This window comes from Mastigoproctus giganteus, chromosome 2, assembly GCF_048544385.1.
Source record: "Mastigoproctus giganteus isolate SK-2022 chromosome 2, ASM4854438v1, whole genome shotgun sequence".
NCBI lineage: Eukaryota > Metazoa > Arthropoda > Arachnida > Uropygi > Thelyphonidae > Mastigoproctus > Mastigoproctus giganteus.
Window position 1 is genome coordinate 125,605,806 of NC_143576.1, and position 20,835 is coordinate 125,626,640.

At 39.2% G+C, this 20,835-nt stretch overlaps 1 protein-coding gene across 1 annotated transcript; it reads left to right on the top strand.

Annotated features, from left to right (window-relative positions):
• The first annotated feature begins 5,706 nt into the window (after positions 1 to 5,706).
• LOC150089549 (uncharacterized) lies at positions 5,707 to 20,083 on the top strand. The gene is made up of 2 exons (XM_090390024.1): positions 5,707 to 5,791; positions 19,172 to 20,083. Exon 2 carries the CDS (start codon positions 19,178 to 19,180, stop codon positions 20,081 to 20,083), a length of 906 nt encoding a protein of 301 aa, XP_090246150.1. The 5' UTR covers positions 5,707 to 5,791; positions 19,172 to 19,177.
• Positions 20,084 to 20,835: the final 752 nt, after the last annotated feature.

Sequence of the window (20,835 nt, forward strand, 5' to 3'; positions counted from 1 at the left end):
ACGCGGAGATGGGGGAAACCCCTGGTGCCGTAAGACAACAACACACACTTACACTTACACTTACACTTACCATTGATCCCACTAACAACTTGAAGGCTGAAAAGAAGCGCCTTAGCCTCCATTTACAGCAGACATAGCAAGATAGATGGGCTAACTCTACTAAAGGAGATATCACTAGGAAATTTATTCCACATATCAACAAGGTATGTCCCAAGTCTCCTTCATGGTTCTCCCCCGGCCTGTACGCAACTTTCATGCTAACACAAGAAGAAGAAGAAGAAGACCCCAGGGGCTCACAACTGGTGAGTATGGGCTTGGCATACCCAGGGTCCTGAGCTGGATATCATCATTCTTCCTCTTCCTTGGTGATTCCCTTTTCTCTCTCTCTCTCTCTCTCTCTCTCTCTCTCTCTCTCTCTCTCTCTCTCTCTCGGGGTAGTTCAGAATTTTTTTTTTCTTTTGGGTGGTGCAGCATAAGCCTCAGGCTTCCTTGCACCATATGGCATTATAATAATAAAGATCCCTACCGCTGGAACGAACGTACACTGACTAACTCGTCTTGCCCAAATTCAAGCAGGACTGTTAACGACTACCATCGATAATGGGATGGGACCTCTGTGCCATGAATGACAACACTGTTTTGGATCTTCCTGATTCAAACTGTGATATTATGCAGCTCTGCTGACCCAGTGACCAAATGGGCGGAAGCCCTGAAACCGCCCCCAAGTCAGACTGCAGTGAACATACATCTCTAATTTTGCCTTAACAAACGGGAAAAATCCGAGGAGAGACTCGTACTAGTGACACAGTCCAGTGATAACCACACACTTGACCATACCTGAAAGCTCCGAACTCATAGTGACAAGTATACATTGGGTGGGACACATTACGTACAGTCCCAAGTGTGACAGCCTCGCCAGACTCTGAAAAAGAAGACAAGATGGGACGAGACCTTCGTCCCAGGTATAACACTTAAAAGCACAGCTCAGCTGCTGCCATTAAGCTTTCCTTGCCACGCTCCCTTCCGTGGTTCTTTTCCTCCACCACCCAGGCAGGGGGAGGTTACCTGCCCCCTGCCCCCTTGCCATCCCTCTTTTCCCTCTGGTGGGGCATGGGCCTGCTCCACTGTTTTGGGGGTCATCCTCTCTATGGATCCCGCATCTTTGTCTTTCCTCCCCAGCCTTCAGTCTCCCTCCCCCTTCTCTAACTTATAACCAGCGTCCGAACCATCTCTAAATTGCCTTAGCCCTACACCCAAAAGCGTAATAACAAAATCAAATCGCATAACCAATAATCCTTTTGGCTGACCCTATCTGTAGCGTTTTTTTTTTTTTTTTTAGGTCCTAGCCACTGAAATCTCAGGAAATTAGGTGGCAGGACCTGCCAGAGTAAATAACTATAATACTGGTATACCTGGTCTGGCTCCACAGGGCAGAGTGTGGACAGCATTGGAACCCATTAGGGGCCCAGCGGCTAAATGACCAGAGGAACAACGGTACACGACACTACACATACAAAATCCATACACTTTTAAACCTCTGGCATTGACAGTGTTCTGTTTCACACCCACAATGTATATTATGCGGAGATGGAGGAAACCCCCTGGTGCCGTTTGACACTAAACACACTCTAAACTCTGTCCTTCACACCGTCTTCACAGTGGTATCGTCACCGTTCCCCCCACACCGGGTGGAAAAGGCAGAGGTTCGAATCCTGCCGAAGAACGTTAATGGGCTTTTTTTTTTTTCTTTTTTCACTCCGTCGCAAGGTTAGTCGGTCTCAGGCTGTTTCAGGATAACAAGGTTTCCCACCGCACAATTTGGGGTGTTTCGTCCTTCAAAACAGGCAAATCGACCAGAGAACACAAGAAATTTACAAACATAATATACACTAGTGTTCAAAGAAAGTGCATCACCTAGGAATTTTGCATTTCTAACCCTTTTTCACGAAGGTATGTTACATTACAAATAGAAATATAAACAAAAGATATTTATTAATGGTTAAGGCAAAGCTAACTAATATTTGACAGGTGCTCTCAAAATATTCCAAAATGAGCATTTGGACCTTTATACAACAGTTTTGGTAAACACGACAATTTTGGCTGAAATGTTATCAGAAGCCCTCAATTTGCTTCAGTTTATCACCTTAAATGGAAAACAAAATGAAAAGTTCACCGTGAAAACTAATATTTAGTAAAACCGCCTCTGGCCCTGATCACAGCAGCACACCGTCGAGACAAGATCAATTTCTGAAGATAATCAACTGATAGTTCGTGGTTCCAAACGTGAATTATGGCTTCCTGAAGTTCACGAAGGTTCTTTCGTTTCTTTCTGGAAACTGCAGTTTCCACACGATGCCAACAGTTCTCTATAGGATTCAGGTCCGGGTGTTTCCTGGCCAGCTAAGAGTTGTAATGGACCGTTTTGTCAACCCCTTTTTAACCTGCAACAAATGTATACACATTACTGTCATAACTCTAATTCAGAAATGAAGCTAAAGTAACTACAGAAGCGCCTACTTCCACTTTTTGCCCGATGACAAGCAGCAGAGTCGTCCTGAAAGATGCAGTTACTTGGCAGGTTGAAATGGTCTCTAATGGTTGGCAGCAATTTGCCTTCCAATATAGCCAGGTTTCCATTAGCATTTACAGAACCTTATATAAACTGTAGGTGACCTACTCCGTGCTACGAAATGTACCTTTATATCATTTGGCTGGTATAATTGACTTCCAATGCTCAGGGGTACATTTGACATTCTTCTTACACGAAATTAATCAGGCCTTTTTCATTTTTTGTGTGAGGAGGGGCTTCTTCTTAGGACGATGGGATACAAGTCCATTTTTGAAGAGGCGTCTTCTGACTGTTACTGCAACTCCTATATGCTACAACTTCTGTATATTCTTCCCATTCTCTTTTCAACTCAGACGAAGAAGCTTTACGGTTTTTAAGGCATAAGCGTTTCAAAACGCGATCCTGTTTTGGCGTAGAGACTCGTTTGCGCCCAGTTCCTTTTTTCCTATCAGCAGAATCAGTATTCCTGAGTTTGGAAAGAAATCTACTCACTGCCGACTAATTACAAGACACTCTATAAGCAATATGACGGGAAGAACATCCTTCCTCACGTAAAGCAACAACAGAATTCTTTCTACCTTCACGTAACTGGCCATCCTGACACAAGCAAGGAGGCATCTGGGATGGATGGGATCTATCGAGTTATATCAAAGGAACTAAGCAAACCCTTAGCCATAATTATGAAAGCATTCTTGGACTCAGGGGAGGTCCCCACGGACCTGTGCCTGTGCCTGGACCTGTGCCAATGTATCCCCAATTCACAAAGGGGGATCGAAGGGAGACACGAGTAATTACAGACCAGTTAGTTTAACTTCTGTACCTGGTAAAATAATGGAGTCACTGGTTAAAGATGCATTGCAGGATCATCTAGACAAGACTGCAGCAATAATTCAGACAGCATGGGTTTGTTAAGGGAAAGTCTTGTCTGACAAATTTGATTGGATATCATGATGTGGTTACAAAGGAACTGGATGCAAAAAATAATTTTGATATCATAATTTGGATTTCAGGAAAGCTTTTGATACTGTTGCGCATGGAAGACTATTGTACAAAAATCTAAACAATGTTTGTGTGCAATATTGTTGATTAATGTATTAAATATTATTCGTATTTAAACTTTTTGTTCAGTATAATATAAAATTATTTAATTATTTCTTAGTTACTGTAAAATTTAAAAAAAATTAAAAAATCAAATTACTAAAACACCCCGTATAAGTTTGCACAGTACCCCAGGAGCCACAAAGAATACTTGAACAGAATTCCACAAATTTTGGGGCAGACCCTGGGAGAATACCATTGCATAAAAAAAAGAGTAATGAATGTCCAGATTACGCGTATTTGTTTATTTTGTATGTGCGTTACTGAAATATTAAATGAAAATTTAAAAACATGTTTTTTTTTATATAATTGTTATATTATATACCCAAAATCCATACATGTGGCAACCCTAGGGACGATTACCCTCTTAGGAATCACATTACATTGCCAAAAGTTTAACGTGCTAGTTAGCCATTAACTCATATTTTAAATAAATAACTGTTTAACCTTTTTTGAGATGTCATTTGTTTGAAAGTAGTGAAATACCACTTTCAAACAAATGTATTAAAATATTAAAACAAATGTTTTATAATAATAATAATAAAACTGTTCCATTAGATTTACCCGTCAGAGATACCTCCTACCCATGTGTATTATATCCATAAATCGCGTGTGTTCTGTGATCGATTTGCTTGTTTTGATAGACGAAAATCCCGAGTTTTTCGTCTGTCAAAACAGTTTTTCATTTTTCAGGCAGTCCAAAAAATGGAAACAGAGCTCTTCCCTCCTCCTCCTCCTCCTCCACCAAGGAAAGCTAAGTCGATTCATTCTGCTAGTAAGGTGATGGCATCTGTTTTTTGGAATGCTGATGGAGTGTTGCTAGTGGATTAACTTCAGAAAGGCGTTTACGCAAGAAGATCGAAGACAAACGCTTAGGAAAACTCAGAAAAGGATTATTGTTCCACTAGGAAAACGTGCCTGCTTACAAGTCTCTCATTGCCATGACTGCGTTACACTGCATGAGTGAGTCTTTGATGGACCCCCCCCCACTGAAAGAAAACCTGGTTGGTATCCATTTTCCCACCGACAGTGACGTCATTGCGGCAGTGGACACATTCTTGAGACACAAGAGAAATTTCTTTGCACCTGCAGCAACGGTGGAAGGAGTGTATTGATTCCAAAAAGGGTTATGTTGAGAAGTTACACTTCACTAGACTCCTCAAATAAATCCTTCATACTCATGCCACGAATTTTTCAAATGTCCCTGGTATAAACTGCACTTTCAATGTACGTACTTTATGCAAACTTTTCCCTAGATAAAGTTGAACGGTAAGCTTCCGCCAAACGCATATAAAAAAGAATGTGTGTGAGAAGGAAAGAGAGTTATCGTTAACAAGACAAGAAAATGATGTACGGTATAAATAAGGTATGTTTTGATAGGTAAAATTTTGGAGTTCCATGTATTACATTTGTGTAACTGTGGAATGATAGAAATAATACCAGGGACTTCATTAAGGATATTTTTAAAAATAAGTGTTTAAAAAAAGGACACTGTAAAATATAATTTTTTTTAAAATTTCCTAACTCAGCATCCTTGACAGAAATAGTACTTGCGCTTAAAATTTTTGTTTCAATTGTGTCTATACTGTTGAAGAGTTAGCGATTGGGACGATAATAAAATTGAAACAAGTAAACAAATCTGCAGGGCTTATACTAGTTGTGGTGTATTGCATTCCTATGCAAATTACAGTTCACACATTTTTCAAAATGTGCCGGCAGAATTTTGGAGGGAAGGGGTTTGAAGGTGAGTGATACTGAAATTTCTTCACTTGAGTAGATTTTTTTTTTTTTTTTTTAATTTACTTTAACTAAAAAAATGGCCATACTCCAATATACGGTGCCCCCTTGTAATTGGTTGTCAGAACGGGGGGAAAGCAGTGATTGACAGGTTTTGATCCCGCCTACTGACTGCGTCCCCTCTTCGTGTCACGTGACACGACGTCACTGGAGTGCTAAATGCGAAATTCGTTGCGTATATTCTTTCTTTTGAATGTTGGTTTTTAGTGCGTACGGAGGTGAGTTGTTACTACTTCATTTTCTGGTTATTGCCTCGTGGTTTTCAGTTTGTCTTTATCCCGTTCCATCCTGCTGGTGAACTGTTTCTTTGTTTATTGCTGCTGTGAGGTGAGTTTAGTTTGTCTTGTATTTCTGTGTTATTTTCACGTATTATTAACGTAGTATTGTGTCCGTTGCGGTTTTTTTTTTAAAAAAAGAAAAAATTCTATGTTGCCGTTTTGTGCTTATGCAAAGAGCAATTTTATTGTTCGTTGCACGTGTTAATTCAGATGTATTAGTGGCCATACAAAAAAAAATGTATATTGGGAATTACGTTTTTAATTAATTGTCTTTCGTTTGTGTTTAATTAAAAATGGTAGGTTACCTTTTTTGCGGGACTTCGCCAGTTATTTGTCGAAAATTGGTCGTTTGCTGCGTCTCATTATATATTTTTTCGTTTTGAAGAACGTTTTTCAATTGGAATTACGTTTTTAATTGTCTTTCGTTTGTGTTTAATTAAAAATGGTAGGTTACCTTTTTGCGGGACTTCGCCAGTTATTTGTCGAAAATTGGTCGTTTGCTGCGTCTCATTATTTTTTTTTTTTTTCGTTTAGAAGAACGAAATTAGTGTGTTTAATTTGCAATTATTTTGGCTGCTGCTCCGAATAATTGTTGCCGATAATTTCGTTATTTTTCGGTTCTGCCATACTGTTATGTCGCGTGACATTCGCCACGTGCAGTTGTCGAGAAGAAGAGGGGGAACGCAGTGAGTGGGCGGAGTTACGAACCGTACGTCACTGCTTTCCCCTTCTTCTTCTCGACGTAATTGTCAAAGGGGCACCGTGTTCTGGAGTATTACCAAAAAAATTAATGTTTTTTATAAAAAAAATGCTATTTATTAACTTTTTTTATTATAAATAATTAGGAAAAATAATTACCACATTGCGTCTTTAAAAGAATTAATTAACTGTATAGATATCTAACTTCGTTTTAGTTTAGGATCAAAAACGCCATAGTTTAATTAGGATCTTAACGCATAGTTTAAAACATTATGGTACCTGATGATACAAAATAAATAGTTTTATGTTACAATACAGTTTCAAAAAACACAAAAGCTAATATACAGTAATAGCTCATCCATTCTTAAAATGGATTGGAAATTATTTTTTTCTCTACCATTCTGACCTTGTGTTGTCACGGAGTATAAACTGATTATCTTCTCCATATGGGCAGGCCCGGGATTAAGTTGCAACTTAGTCTCACCTTACAAGAGGCCACGCTCCACCTTAAATAAATCCTTGTTTAACATTTTCACAAATTAATCGTAAACATTTACACAAAATTGATATTTTTTGTTATGGTTTTGACTATCATGGTTAATCGGTTGTTACGTCAAGCAGCTCGCATGCCAAAGACTAAAATAAATGATAGAACGCTCTCATTTTACAGTTTACTGATTTTATTTTTTTTAATTTGTCTATTTTTAATTTTGTCCCTACAAAAACCAAAGCATACGCAAAGAATAATTTTTGTGACATACATACATATAATTTATAGATTTTAAATTATTTAATTTTATCATTTTTTAAACATATATTCATAAAGAATATGCACAAATATAACGTGCCTTTTTTATAATACAAATTACATGCTTATTAATGTCTTTTAATTATACAGCCCACTTACTTTCAATTTAAAAACATTTTAATTTGTTATTTGGTGGAGGAGGAAGGACCTCATACTTTTTCGGGCCCGGAGGCAATTGCCTTGCCTTGCCTTGCCTGCCTACATGGTAGCTACGCCACTGACCTCATACATGACATAGCTTAGTGCTGCAAGTATTAGTAGTGGCATGTGATGCAAGAAAGCAAGCAGCCAAAAAAAAAAAAATAATAAAAAATACATATCCATTCCCTCTAAAAGTTTTTCCAGTTCCTTTTTGAATTTATTTAAGCTGTTAACTTCCAGAAAAACTGATGGAAAGAGGTGGCAAGTGTAACGTAAGCAACTATTTGCTAAATGATGAGGGCGGGAATCAAGTTCATTGCTACAGGAGCTATTCACCTTCGTTTAAGTTTTCGTCCCAAGATTTGGCTGTGTTGTACTACAAGCATTCACTTTGAGTACGCTGCTGTTTAGTAGGCAACGGTGATCCCCTTGTTGCAATCATAGCAACGTAGGAGGACCGTACGAAAGTAATATCTCCTAATTTGTTTGCTTTCAAATGTGGCACAATAGATCATTTCGCGTATCACTGAGTGGTCACTAGATACTAGTTTCACTATACTAAGTGGCGTTTTGTATTCTCCTGAGTACAGCACATGGATAGTTCAAAATGGTGAATGTTACAGATATACGTATCAAGCAAAGAGTGGTGATTGAATTACTAACAAAGGAAGAAGTGCGCCTATCGAAATCCATACGCGTCTCAAAAATGTCTGATGGCAATACTGTAGATGTGAGTACAGTTAGACGTTGGGTAGGACACTTTAAGAGTAGGGAAAGTTTACCCTAGGGGCTCCCATCTGGTGAGTATAGGCTTGGCAAACCCAGGGTTCTGAGCTGGTTATCATCATTATTGCTTTCTTGGCGATTCCCTTCTACTTCTCTCTCAGGTAGTGCGGGATTTTTTTTTTTTTTTTTTGGCTGGTGCAGCATAAGCCTCGGGCTTCCTTGTACCATATGGCTTTTAATAATAATAATAAAGTGACTTTGCTGACAAGTACCTTAGCGGCCGGCCGGTAACGTCAGTGACAACAAGAACCGGATCGACGTGCTCACAGAGAAGTAAGGTATGTTACTACTCTGTGGACGTGCCGATCAAAGAGGACCGCCGCATCATGATGCAGTGCAGTATGTATAGGGAAATCTGCTGTGATAACCATCATAAAGGAATCAGGATACAAGGTTTTGCCCAGTGGGTCCTAAAAATGCTGACACATAAGCACAAAGAAGCCTGGAAAGTCATCTGTATGAACTTCTCCATCGCTACAAGAGTGAAGGAGAGGTTTTTCTTTCACGCATAGGCACAGGTGACGAAATCTGGGTCCATCATTATGACCCTGAAACGAAGAGAGTCGATGGGGTGGCACCATCAAAATTCATCGTGCAAGAAGTTCAAAAGACAGCCTTATGTCGGTAAAGTCATGGCGACAGTGTTTTGGGAAAAGATGGGGGTCTTGCTTGTGGACTAATTGAAACGTGATACAACAATTAACTCAGATCGATATGTGAAAAAGTTGAAAGCCTGCATCCGTAGAGTTCGATCGGACAAAAACTTTAATGAGGTTCTTCTCCATGGCAACTCTGACACCATACTAGACTGCACACGATGGAGGCCATTGCAAAACTGGGATGCACCGTTCTTCCATTCCCCTCTCATAGTTCAGATCTTGCACTTTTCGGCCCGCTAAAAGATGCACTCCAGGGAATCCATTTTGCGGACGTCGACCAGCTGAAGCCGTGTTCGCGAAACCCTCCAGAGCAAGAGTAAGGACTTTTACAGGATTGAAATACAGCATCTGACTCGGATGGTGGAAGTGCATAGAAAATGATGACTTTGAAAAATAAGTGTTTATTAATGATTGAGGATTAGTTGATGTAAAAAGCATAGTTGTAGGACTTCTATTTTTTTGAAGTAAAATAGGAGGCATTACTGTACTTTCGTACCGCTCCTCGTACTTGAAGGGTTTACTGGCTGCTAGGCTTAACGATTAAAGGAGGCACTGGAGGCGTGTATTCAATGATTGCAAAACAAATGCGGTATCAGCTTTTCTATAATTTAATTGATCTTTGACACTCTGTACACAAACTATTTCTGTAGTTTTAAAGTTGCGAATCGTGCAATTGGGATTAGCTTTTTCTCAACGCAATTTTGCTTTTAAATTTCGCGGTGTGTTTAACCAGATGAGTATCCAGGAGGGACAATCGGATGATACCCATCGATCCTGAATAAATTGGAACAAATACTACGTTTTATGATATTAAGTCGTATCGTCGTTTTCTATATATATTATATAAAATCTGGTTCAAATTGATTTGAATTCAAACTAAATTCGAGCTTTACTTTCGACTACTGTTAATCAATTTGAATACACCTGTAAGTTTAACTTCATAAATGTTGGTAACCTTGGGAGGACCTGAGCACTGATGGATCATAATTTCGGATAGTCACAAAAGTGGGGAGGGAAAGGGAACTGTACTGCAAAATACCTTAGTACTGTACAAGTGAATCCTGTATCGAGTAATGTTATGTAAAGATGTTATATAAAATACAATTAGCTGTTTTCTTCCAAAATGTAACGTGCACTGTTGCTTTAATCAATAGCGCACGTTCGTAAGCGAGACTAGACTAATTTATTCGTGTGCATACAGTGTCGGTCCTAGGATTTCTGAAGTGTGGGGGGGGGAGGCTAAAGCAGTATTTCTGGGAATTATTGGACATTAATCATAACAATAAAAAAAAATCGTTCTGTTTTCATAGAGGTGCTGTGGCTCCTACTGGGACCCCACTGTCTGCACGCATCGGTAAAAAAATTTTTTTAGTATTTATTTTAATGCATCCGCTGAATATACGAAGGAATAAAACAAACAAAAAAAAACCTGCAAAGTAATAAAGGATAACGAAATAATAATTTCATTTTCTTAAAATTTTAATTTAAAGTTTATGCCCACTTTCAGCACTATTGCAAGCACAAGAACTCCATACAGATACAAAGTAACAATTGTTACTGCTCACTGGCAAAGCGAGCGATCTGTTTCCTACTTTTTTTTTTTGTACCATAACAAAATAAAACAGTATACGGGGTGCGCAAGACAAAGGTGACACTAATATTAGTACGACACTTAAATAACAGTATCAGTTATGTAAGCGAACTGCAGCTCCCAACTTTTATACAACATATGGGAAAACACTGTGTGATATACTATTTCTCCCCCCTCCTGTTGTCCTTCTATAAAAGTCGGAAACTAATTCACTTGCATAATTGACATTTTTATTTAATCACATTAGAAGGATACAAAAGCCAAAACATATCTGTGAGTTTACACTAAATGGCAGCACAAGGTGTGCTGCCATTACTTAATTGTTAAAAGAAACTTTACCGCTATCTTGCACTCACCTTTGTTGAATAACCCCTTTAGTTGAAACTTATCTCATCGCTTTCGTCAATGAATGTAAATATTCCCCTTTTAAGGCGAAACTTCTCAATAGTGTTTACAAATCTTCTACGCGTGATAAGAATACAGAGGATCGTTCTGCTTGTTTACGTTCCTGTACAGTGTATTAGTAAAAATAAGTTGGAAAGATATATATATATATATATATATATATATATTCCAAAAGAAACGTCTTAAAACTGATGAGCAACACTACGTAGAAATTACAACAATTATTTAATCTCTGAATAGTGCAATGGGGGAGGATGTAGGGGTTCTTGCCACATCAGTAATTCTCCACTGGTATAAACTAGTGGAGAATTACTGATGTGACGCAGTACAAATTCCCACAAAATAAAATTTATCCGTACGTAGATAATACCCTTTTTTTAAATATTTCGCTTCTTCAAATAACCCCAGGGGCTCCCATCTGGTGAGTATGGGCTTGGCACACCCAGGGTCCTGAGCTGGATATCGTCATTCTTCTCTTTCTTAGTAATTCTCTTCTACTTTTGACTCTCTCTCTCTCTCTCTCAAGGTAATTAGGGGATTTTTTTTTTTTTTTTTTGGCTGGTTCAGCCTAAGCATAAGTGTACTGTCGCTTTGACTTCCATGTTTACACGCAGTGCCAGTCCTAACGTTCAGACGGCACGTGTACTTGGACACCTTTTATTAGGATTTGGGGTTATTTTCAATCGGGGGAGGGGGGTTTTATCTCTTCCCAACCGTGCGTTGCGTTTGCCAGCCCAATTTGTGAGCAACATTGGTAACCCTACGTTAAAACCGGAAAAAATATATCGGAACAAATTCAGAAGATAAAATAACTTTTTTTTTTTTTTTTTTACCTACGAATAAGTATATATTGAAACAGTGCGCTATTTTCCATCGCGCTTAGTTCAGATTAAACGTTAATTTTTTTTTTTTTTTTTTTTTTTTATTGAATGGGATGTCTACATCAGAAGCATCGCTAGGAATTTTTAAACCTATGGCCAGTAGAGGAGCGCTGTGATCCACTTAAAAAAAAAATTCATTTTCTGTTTTTACTCCGGGACGACGAAACTGTCAGAGGAGTTCACAAGATAGACAGAATACAAGAAACAGCACCGTATTCAGCAATCACGGTCTTGATATTATTAGCCATATAGTGCAAGGGAGCCAGAGGCTTGTGCTGCACCAGCCGAAAAAAAAATTTTTGAGAGAGAGAGAATCACCAAGAAAGAGAAGAATGATGATATCCAGCTCAGGGTTAAAATCTTTTTTTACCCCCAGGGGTTAGAGGAGAATCATGGATTTTTGAAACTTTCCACAGTTTAATAAGCTTATTCTAGCATTCAAAGAATTGTATCCAACTGGAAATAACGACCTTTCACCTATCAGTCTGAAAAGACAGGCAACGAATCAAAATTTTCTTACCTTTTTTAATATTTCCCTCCCTCACCAACGAGCAACTAAGTAAAATCTCTCCATTTGTTATCCAGTGATAGCTGGAGACTCGGAAAAAATGGCAAAACCACTTAAATCCGAAGATCTCTTGGCAGAAACACTCAATCAGAAACATGCTGCCGCATTTTTGGAACTCTCGTCTTTCGGTGGAGTAAACATACAAGTTACACCTCATGCGATGCTAAATAGCTCTAAAGGCCCATTACGGAATGGGAAACTCATGACTCTCACAGAAGAATCTGTTCAAGAATTTATCAGCAGTTAACAAGCTTGAACGCATTCAGATTAAAAAAAAAAAAAAAAAAACTGCATTCCAATACCCACACGAAACATAATCCTTACCTTTAGGAATCCATCTCTACCAAGGTCGGTGAAAGCTGGCTACTGAAATTGCCGAATACGTCCTTATATTCTCAACCACTAAGATGCTACAAAAGTTAAAAATAAGGTCACTAGCAAAAAGCATGCCTTCTAGTACTAGTCTGCCCAAGATGTGGATCAACAGAGCATAATCAAGCAGAATGTTCATCAGAAATAATGAAATTTGGATGAAATGGAAATCATGCCGCATACTCTAAACCTTGCGAACGCTGGAAGATCGAGAAAAAAAATTCAAAGTAGTAGAGAACAAAGCTTATCAAGAAGCTAAACATCATATCTCACTTCCAAAACTTATGCTGTATCTCTTTAGAGGAAGTAGACCGTTGCAACACACAGACATTCCGTCTCGCCCGACATCTGAATTTCCGCCTAGGCACGTACAGTTCTCGCGATACCAAAAAAAAAAAAAAACATGATTCAAGCGAACTCGGAACAAGCTAGTAACATGTCTTATCACTCCATGCAAACAGTGGATCTTCATCAAATGCAAAACCTAAAATGAGAAAACCCAACTTGGCAACAAATTTTGATCTCAAAGAATCACAAATTGATAAGGATCACCAATTTCAGCAATAAGAACCATTACTTTGAGACACATACGGAAATTGATACGAATTTTGACCGGCTTTTTTTTTTTTTCTCTCAAAGGAAAGAGCTAAAACTGAGAAACGCAAACAGTCAGACCCAAATTTCTTCCCCAAAAAGGTTGAGTCCCAAAGATATAACAATATTTACTATTTAATAAACGAATACAACCTGCTGGCAGCTGTTTACAACAAACCTACCTTACTCCCTCAGTTAATCCTATAATAAAAGCTGTACCTTCTACAGAAGAGGCAGAAACGAATCGCAAGCTGCTCATGGTGGAGTTGCCATACTAGTCAATTCCAACTTTCCATCTAAAGCAATTTTTGCACATACCTTGTTGGAAGCAGTTGCAGTACGTGTTATCGTTGGAATAACTAACTTTGGTTTCAATTTCCCTTCCGCCGATACCTCTTTCTCCATAAAGGTTTTCGGTGATTTTCTAAGACAAATGCCACCACTCAAATTTGCTATTACGAGACGTTAATGGCCACCACCCTTTGTGGGTTTCTTCAGAAATAGACGGACAAGGTCGATTAATTGAGGTTTCACCTTGCTAAATACAGGTAGCAGCGCATACACACCCCTACCCACCACTAAACGACGATCATTTCCCAATAATCTGCAATCTACTAATAGAAAAATATTCAAACGATGAACCTTGCAGGAATGGCAGTTAAAAAAAAACTGGTCAACCTTTAGTTCTCATCTGATAGGACAGAATTCATTGGGTTCCTGGCAACGCGACGCTGTCATCCCTCTCGCTAGTGGACGAACCCGCCGCTTGGCAGGTATATAGGTTTACTGCATTGATGTAGACGGTAATTCGACGGTAGTATGGATAAACGTCGTGAGTTAAACGACTTTGAAAGAGGGACGATGATGGGTGCCCGACACATGGGTCATTCTATCGCAAAGATGGTACAGAAATTGCGTTATTTTGGTTCGACAGTATCAAGAGTGTATCGGGAATATGTCATTTCCGGAATAACATCTCATCGTGGACAGCGCTGTGGGCAGAGAAAGGTGGTGGATGAACGTGGCCGTCGACGCTTGTCTAGCATTGTTCAGCTAACCGGAGAGCAACAGTGACACAAATCACCGCCGACTTCAACGAGGGAGATGCCAGAAACGTCACCACCAAGACTATCTCAGGAGATCATTAGCCGCAATAAGTTATGGGAGCTGCCGACCCACCAGCGTCCCATTGCTAACATCACGACACAGGACTCTACGCCTGAAAAAACGGGTGAAAGAACATCGGCATTGGACCTTAAGTGTAAAGTGTGCTTAGGGTCTAATGGCACCAGGGGTTTCCACCATCTCCGTGTAGTCTACATTGTCGTGTGTTACAGAACACTGTAAAGGCCAGAGATTTAAAAGTGTATGGATATTGTTGGATGTAGTGTCGTGTACCGTTGTTCATCTGGCCATTTAGCCGCTGGACCCCTACTGAGGCCCAACGTTGCCCACACTTAGCCCCGTGGAGGAAAGCCAGGTACACCAGTACTTTTAAATAAGTACTCTGGCAGGTCCTGCCACCTAATTTCCTGGGATTTCAGTGGCTAGGACCCGGAAAAAAAAATGGGAGGAGGGGGGGTGCGCTAGAGTTTGGGTCAGGCCAATGGAGTTTTAAGTTATACAGTGTTAGAATTAAGAATTTTGGGTGTAGGGCTAGGGATGAACGCTAGTTGGAAAGCTAGAGGGGGAGGGGAGACTAAAGGCGGGGGGGTGAGAGACAGAAGTATAGGGTCGGTAGAGTAGATGACCTCAAAATCAGTGAGGCAGGCCCATGCCACACCAGAAGGAAAGAAGGGGCGGCGGGGAGGAGATAAGGGAACCTTCACCTCCTTCCTGCCAGGACAGGGGAGAAACAGGGCCGTGCAAGGGAGCACGGGTTCAGGATCTCCACATGGCATTGGCAGCAATGCTGCATGAAGTCATAGTTGGCAGAGTCCAGTCCGAGAAGGTCAAATTCAAGTAGTGCAATCCTGGGACAGACAGGTCCCATCCAGGTGGTGAAGTCATTTCAGTATTGAGTTAACTTGGTGGGAGGCGAAGCCGGAGCTGCAGTCATGGTAGATGGTGGTGATGTTGAGACTGCATTGTAAAGGCACAATTATTGTGCAGGTTGAAAGTCTTCACGGGGATTTCAGTATGCTGAAGCCAGTAGAGGTCTTGACACATGGCTGATTAGACCATTTCATTGTCTGGTTGGGTCTGATTCTGTGGTTGTGGTAGGGTTTCTGCCTCGTGAAGAGAGGCCCTGAGCAAAGTTCGAAAAGGCTGTGTAGGTATGGTGGTCTTCCAGGAGATGTTGCTCCTGATCTCTTGGGATGAAATGAATTTGTGTGATGAGAGAAGATCTGAGGTCATCATATAGTAGGCAGTCATGCATCAAGTGGTCCCAGGTTTCCTGGGCACCACAAATGGGGTTGTCAGAAAGTCCAAGAAGGTTCAGTTTGCTGCAAAAGGCACCACGCCCTGTTAGGAGGTATGTGGTTAGAAGGCCTGGGGAGAACCAGGATGGTGATTTGGGATATTTTGCATATGTCCGGTATAAATTTGCGGGTGATGGCCCCTTTGGTGGACCTTGGATGATTGGAGACGGGTCTCCTGGTTCAGTGAGTCCAGTTATTTCCAGCGGACATAACTGGACAGCGGGTGCGTATATAGTGGAAACCGCACGAAGCTATGCACCCGTCATGTCAACAAGGAACTGTTCAGGTAGGTGGACGGTCGGTAATGGGTCTAGGGTGTGTTCAACTGACACACGTTGGTACGTCTAGAGTCTAGACGCATCTCTGAACAGTCCAGGTTGTGTTTATCCTTGAAGACCATCTGTATCCCTTCATGGTCATCGTGCACCCACAGGCAATGAACTCTTCCAGCAGGACAATAAGCCTGCCCACAGATCCGTGGTGACTAGAATGTGGTTTGAAGAGCATTCCACAGATTTTACCACCATGGAATTGCCTCCTCGTTCATCAGACATGAACCCTGTAGAGCATCTTGGGATGCTGTGGAAAGGTCCGTTCGAACATTGGATCCTCCACTTAGGAATGCGACGGAATTATGGATAGCGGTGCAGCAAGCATAGATGGAAATGCCTGTGCAACGCTTTCGTGAACTAGTGGATTCAGTGCCTCGCCGTGTGACTGCCCTTATCTGGGCGAAAGGTGGGCCTACCCGTTACTAGGTAGGTATCCCATGACTTCTGTCCACTCAGTGTAGATCAGAATTTTATCCAGTCCCAACCAATCGATGCAGAAAATAACTACACAACAAAGCAAATAATAGATACAGCAGTGCCTCCATTTTACAAGTATTACGCCGAGTAATCACGGATGGAATCAACAATGTAAAAAGCTAAAGAGAAAAACAAAACATGAAACTGATTCTGCAAATATCCTACTACTGTTCACCTCATAACCTGTAAACAACTTAGAGCAAAAGCTCGACAAGTTACCAGAGAAGAAAAAGATTCCTGGATCAGTTAACAAAAACACCTACATCAGACTGACTTGGAGGAAGATCAGACAAGTTTTCACCAGCTCACTCTCCAATTATCTGGAATGGGAATGAATTATCCTCTTCACAAGATATCGCGAAAATCCTAGGAGAATCATTTGCTTATGTATCAGCAGTGACAACACAGCTCAAACTTAGCAATGAAAAATTTAATTTCCATAAAAATAACTATTTCCCTATACCCAGCCGTTTGAGTTAGGCAAATCTCGCGATTGTGCAGCTGATCCGGAAGGAATTTTCAAATCAATGCTATGATACCTGAATGAATGGTAGAATAGCAAAAAATGGAATTTGTTTGATGCCATTCGAAACATTGATTGCTTTGGGTGGCTTTCCTACTAATCTGTATAATAATTTAATGTCCGGAATGCTCTTTGAACTTGAACTGAGACTAAGCTTCTGACCTGATTCCTTTTTCAATAGGTTTTATTTCTTGGTGATTCCTTTCTACTTCTCTCTCTCTCTCTCTCTCTCAGGTAACTCGGGAATTTTTTGGCTGGTGCAGCATAAACCTCAGACTTCCTTGCACCATGTGGCTAATAATGGTAATTTAGTAGTAAAATTTTGAGGGGAGAAAAATTGCAATGAAGTTTTCCGACTGACTTCAAAAATTTCTGTTATTTTTAATAGTTCCGTAGCGGAACCCGTGACCAATAGTTTCGGCAAAATATTCGCTACGAGTACTCTTAGAATTGTAATTTTGCCTGTGCAATAATTCTTTTTTTTTTAAGAAGTCCTTTAAAAAACGTACTTGTAAAAATGATCAAATAGCATTTCTAGTCTTTATTTTTAATATTTTATTACTAGAGTCCGTTACACTGACTCCTTAACTAGCGGCGAAGGGATCCGAGGGAGAGGTTTTTGTAATTCAGGCACAAATGTATTTGGCTCCCTTGTGATACTTTTATTAAATATTATTATAACAATTTTTGAATTTCGGCGCCCCTATGCTCTGCTTACCGTGTTCCGCCGGTCCAGATTCAATATTAATACTTGTTTCTTCTCTGTAACAGTCTTGGCGAAATATTCGCCATGTGTCACAATAAAGTCGAAGCGATTTTATTTAGATGACACTTCGAATAAGAACTCGAAGCACGTGTTCACACGTAGATCTGTGTTGTGACTACATTTACCCCATCAGAAAATCTAGGCACTCACCTTGACAATAGTAAATATTATAATAATGAGGAGATAAAAGATCCGAATATGTTACTAGACAGAATGTTACGAGACAGAGGTCCAAAATGCATTGAATGTTTGTAACGATGCTAAGACAGCTATAAAACTGTTCAGAAATTTGGCAGTACAAAGCTCTTGAGTTAAATTTAATGTAGAAGCATTTACGAATAAAGTTAAGCAGAACGTTAAAATCATGGACAAGTATCGGTACGATTTCCTTAAATTCATTTCTAAAGTGATCTCTATCATAAGAGTACCTTTTTATCCGTTGTTTAATCTCTCGTTAAATTCTAAATTTCCTATGAATCTTTACATTTTATTGCAGAAAACCTTGGCTGTTGTAATTAACAATTACCCTTAAATTTCATTGTATTTGTTAAAAGTAAATTTTATTTATTTTTTCTTTTAGAATTAGCTGTTTTTCTTTCATTTATATTTATGAATATATTAACTTTATTTATAAAAGTGCATAAAACGGCAGATTAAAGTTTAATTAGAATAAATTATCTAGCAAAATTAGAAAGTAGCTTATATTCGCATGCTCATTTAACAAACCTGGCAGTGGCAAACCTACAATTTCGCCACCTCGGGGAAGGGTGCGATGGCTAGTTTGATATATTTTTTTAAAGATAGTGTGGAGTCTGTCATCTAACAGGGAGTCGGAATTATGGTTTCGAAATCTCGTTATCACATAGTAGGAGAGCTTAGAACCCTTCCTTGAAGTTTGTATTAACTAAGTTTTCCTGTGACCATGAAAACCCATCCCCCCACTCCCCCTCAATGCTTCTCAAGATTCTGCCTGTTGGGTTTTTTTTTTTTTTTTCCCACAGTGCCTGTAGGATGTTGTGGGATTTAATAAAGAAAGGAACCAGAATAGGCATCAGCTGCGTATTGTAGTGAAAAGTTTGGGGGGAAACCATGAATCTAGGATATTCATTTCCTTTAAATGGATTTCAAATGACATCTCATTTGAGATGTGGGTCGTGGCACAGGAACCTTTTGGCTCGTTCCTGGTATTGACTAATTTGGAGGAGTGGTTGGTTTAAAAAAAAAAATAGTAGATTGACCCAAATTATCACTGAGTATTGTCGAGCAAATGATACTTCTTTTTTAAGAGGGAAAAATTGTCCGTGTATAATGTGTAATTTGGAGTAAACTTGTTTATTCAGTTTTTGAATATAATGCACTATAATATTTATTTTTTTTGCTATTCATCTTAATTTTTATTTTTAGGCTTCGATGGAGTTTTCAATTATGTGCATAGCCATGTTATGTGGTATTATGGTAGAATGTGTGAAGCATTCCCCAAATCAGAAAGAGCACCATGGATGGTTGGATGCCATTCCAGGAACTCCTGATGTCGATTTTCCTACCTACAAGCGCCTACCTTCTACGAGCTTCACGTGTGAATACAACTTGCCATCCGATGTTCGCTTTTACGTTGATTTCCAAACAGATTGTCAAGCATATCATATTTGCTACAACGGAAGGAAAGACAGTTTCCTTTGTCCAATAGGAACTCTATTTAATCAAAGAATTTTGGCATGTGATTGGTGGTTCAATGTCAATTGCACAAAAGCTTCGACTTATATTACAACGCATAGCTCAGTGGAGAAAACAGATGACTACAGTTCCGATGCTCACAGTTTAGTACAAACCGAAAATGTGACGCCTATTGAAGAATATAGCGGCCCTCCTGCCTCTGTAACTACCATTCCAGCCGAAAGCGGTAGTACAATCGAACCTACTTCTGCGATTCCAAAGCAAAAATATTTCAACATACCTCTCTCAACAGTTACATTTCCAGAAGCTAAGCCGCCAGTAAATAAATATACATTTCCAATCAAACAATTATCGAAGATGAAACCAGTAAAAACACATCAACAACTGACAACAATCGAACAAGCTCACAAATTAAATCGTATTGCCCTTACACTGATGTCATATAAATCTTCCAAAAGGAATGACTTTAATAAGCAAACTACTAAACTAGATGTTTTGGCAAACATACTGGCACAACTCCAAGAATCTAAACTAAGCCTTTTTCGAAGCTATGAAAATGTACTTAACGATTTCTTTTATTTCCGTCCTCATCTAAAGTCATCGTTGTACAAATATGTACCATACGGATCTAATCCATATTAATCTTTGAATTCATAAATAGTTATTAGTGTATTCTTAATATAATAAATAACTGATTTAGAAGTACTTTCAATACATTTGGTATTGTAATAAATCTGACTGCAGAAATAAAAATTTTATAACAATATATAGTATATCTTAGATTTTAGCAGCCAAAATGCATTTCAGTTGCATTCAATTAAATCAACTATTTTAACTTAATTTTCTTATTATCCCCCCCCCGTAGGCAACAACTTCGTATTTTGAACAATGAAATGTATTTAAATGAATTCAATTAAACATAACTATTATTATTATTACTAGCCATATAGTGCAAGGAAGCCTGAGGCTTATGCTACACCAGCCAAAAAAAAAAAAAAAATTTCCGAGAGATAGAAGGTAATCACCAAGAAAGAGAACTATTCCAGAATCGTACTGGAATAGCTTCTACGTAACATTTACCTTGGGTTCAAATTCTGCAAATATTTCTCTTATCGCTCTCTGCAGACATCTCGATAAGGGATCAACATTGGGTTAGGAGGTTTGTTATTAAATTGAAAGACAATTCCATTTATTGGCATGGTTCATAACAGTCAACTACCATATTGTACGACCATATGACATTACACTAATATAATTTTCATATATATGTGTGTGTGTGTGTGTGTGTGTGTGTGTATATATATATATATACATGATTAAAGCAAAATTGGCAGATTACGCTGCCCAAATTATACAATTTACATGCGGGAAATTATTTCATCATTTATTAGTAG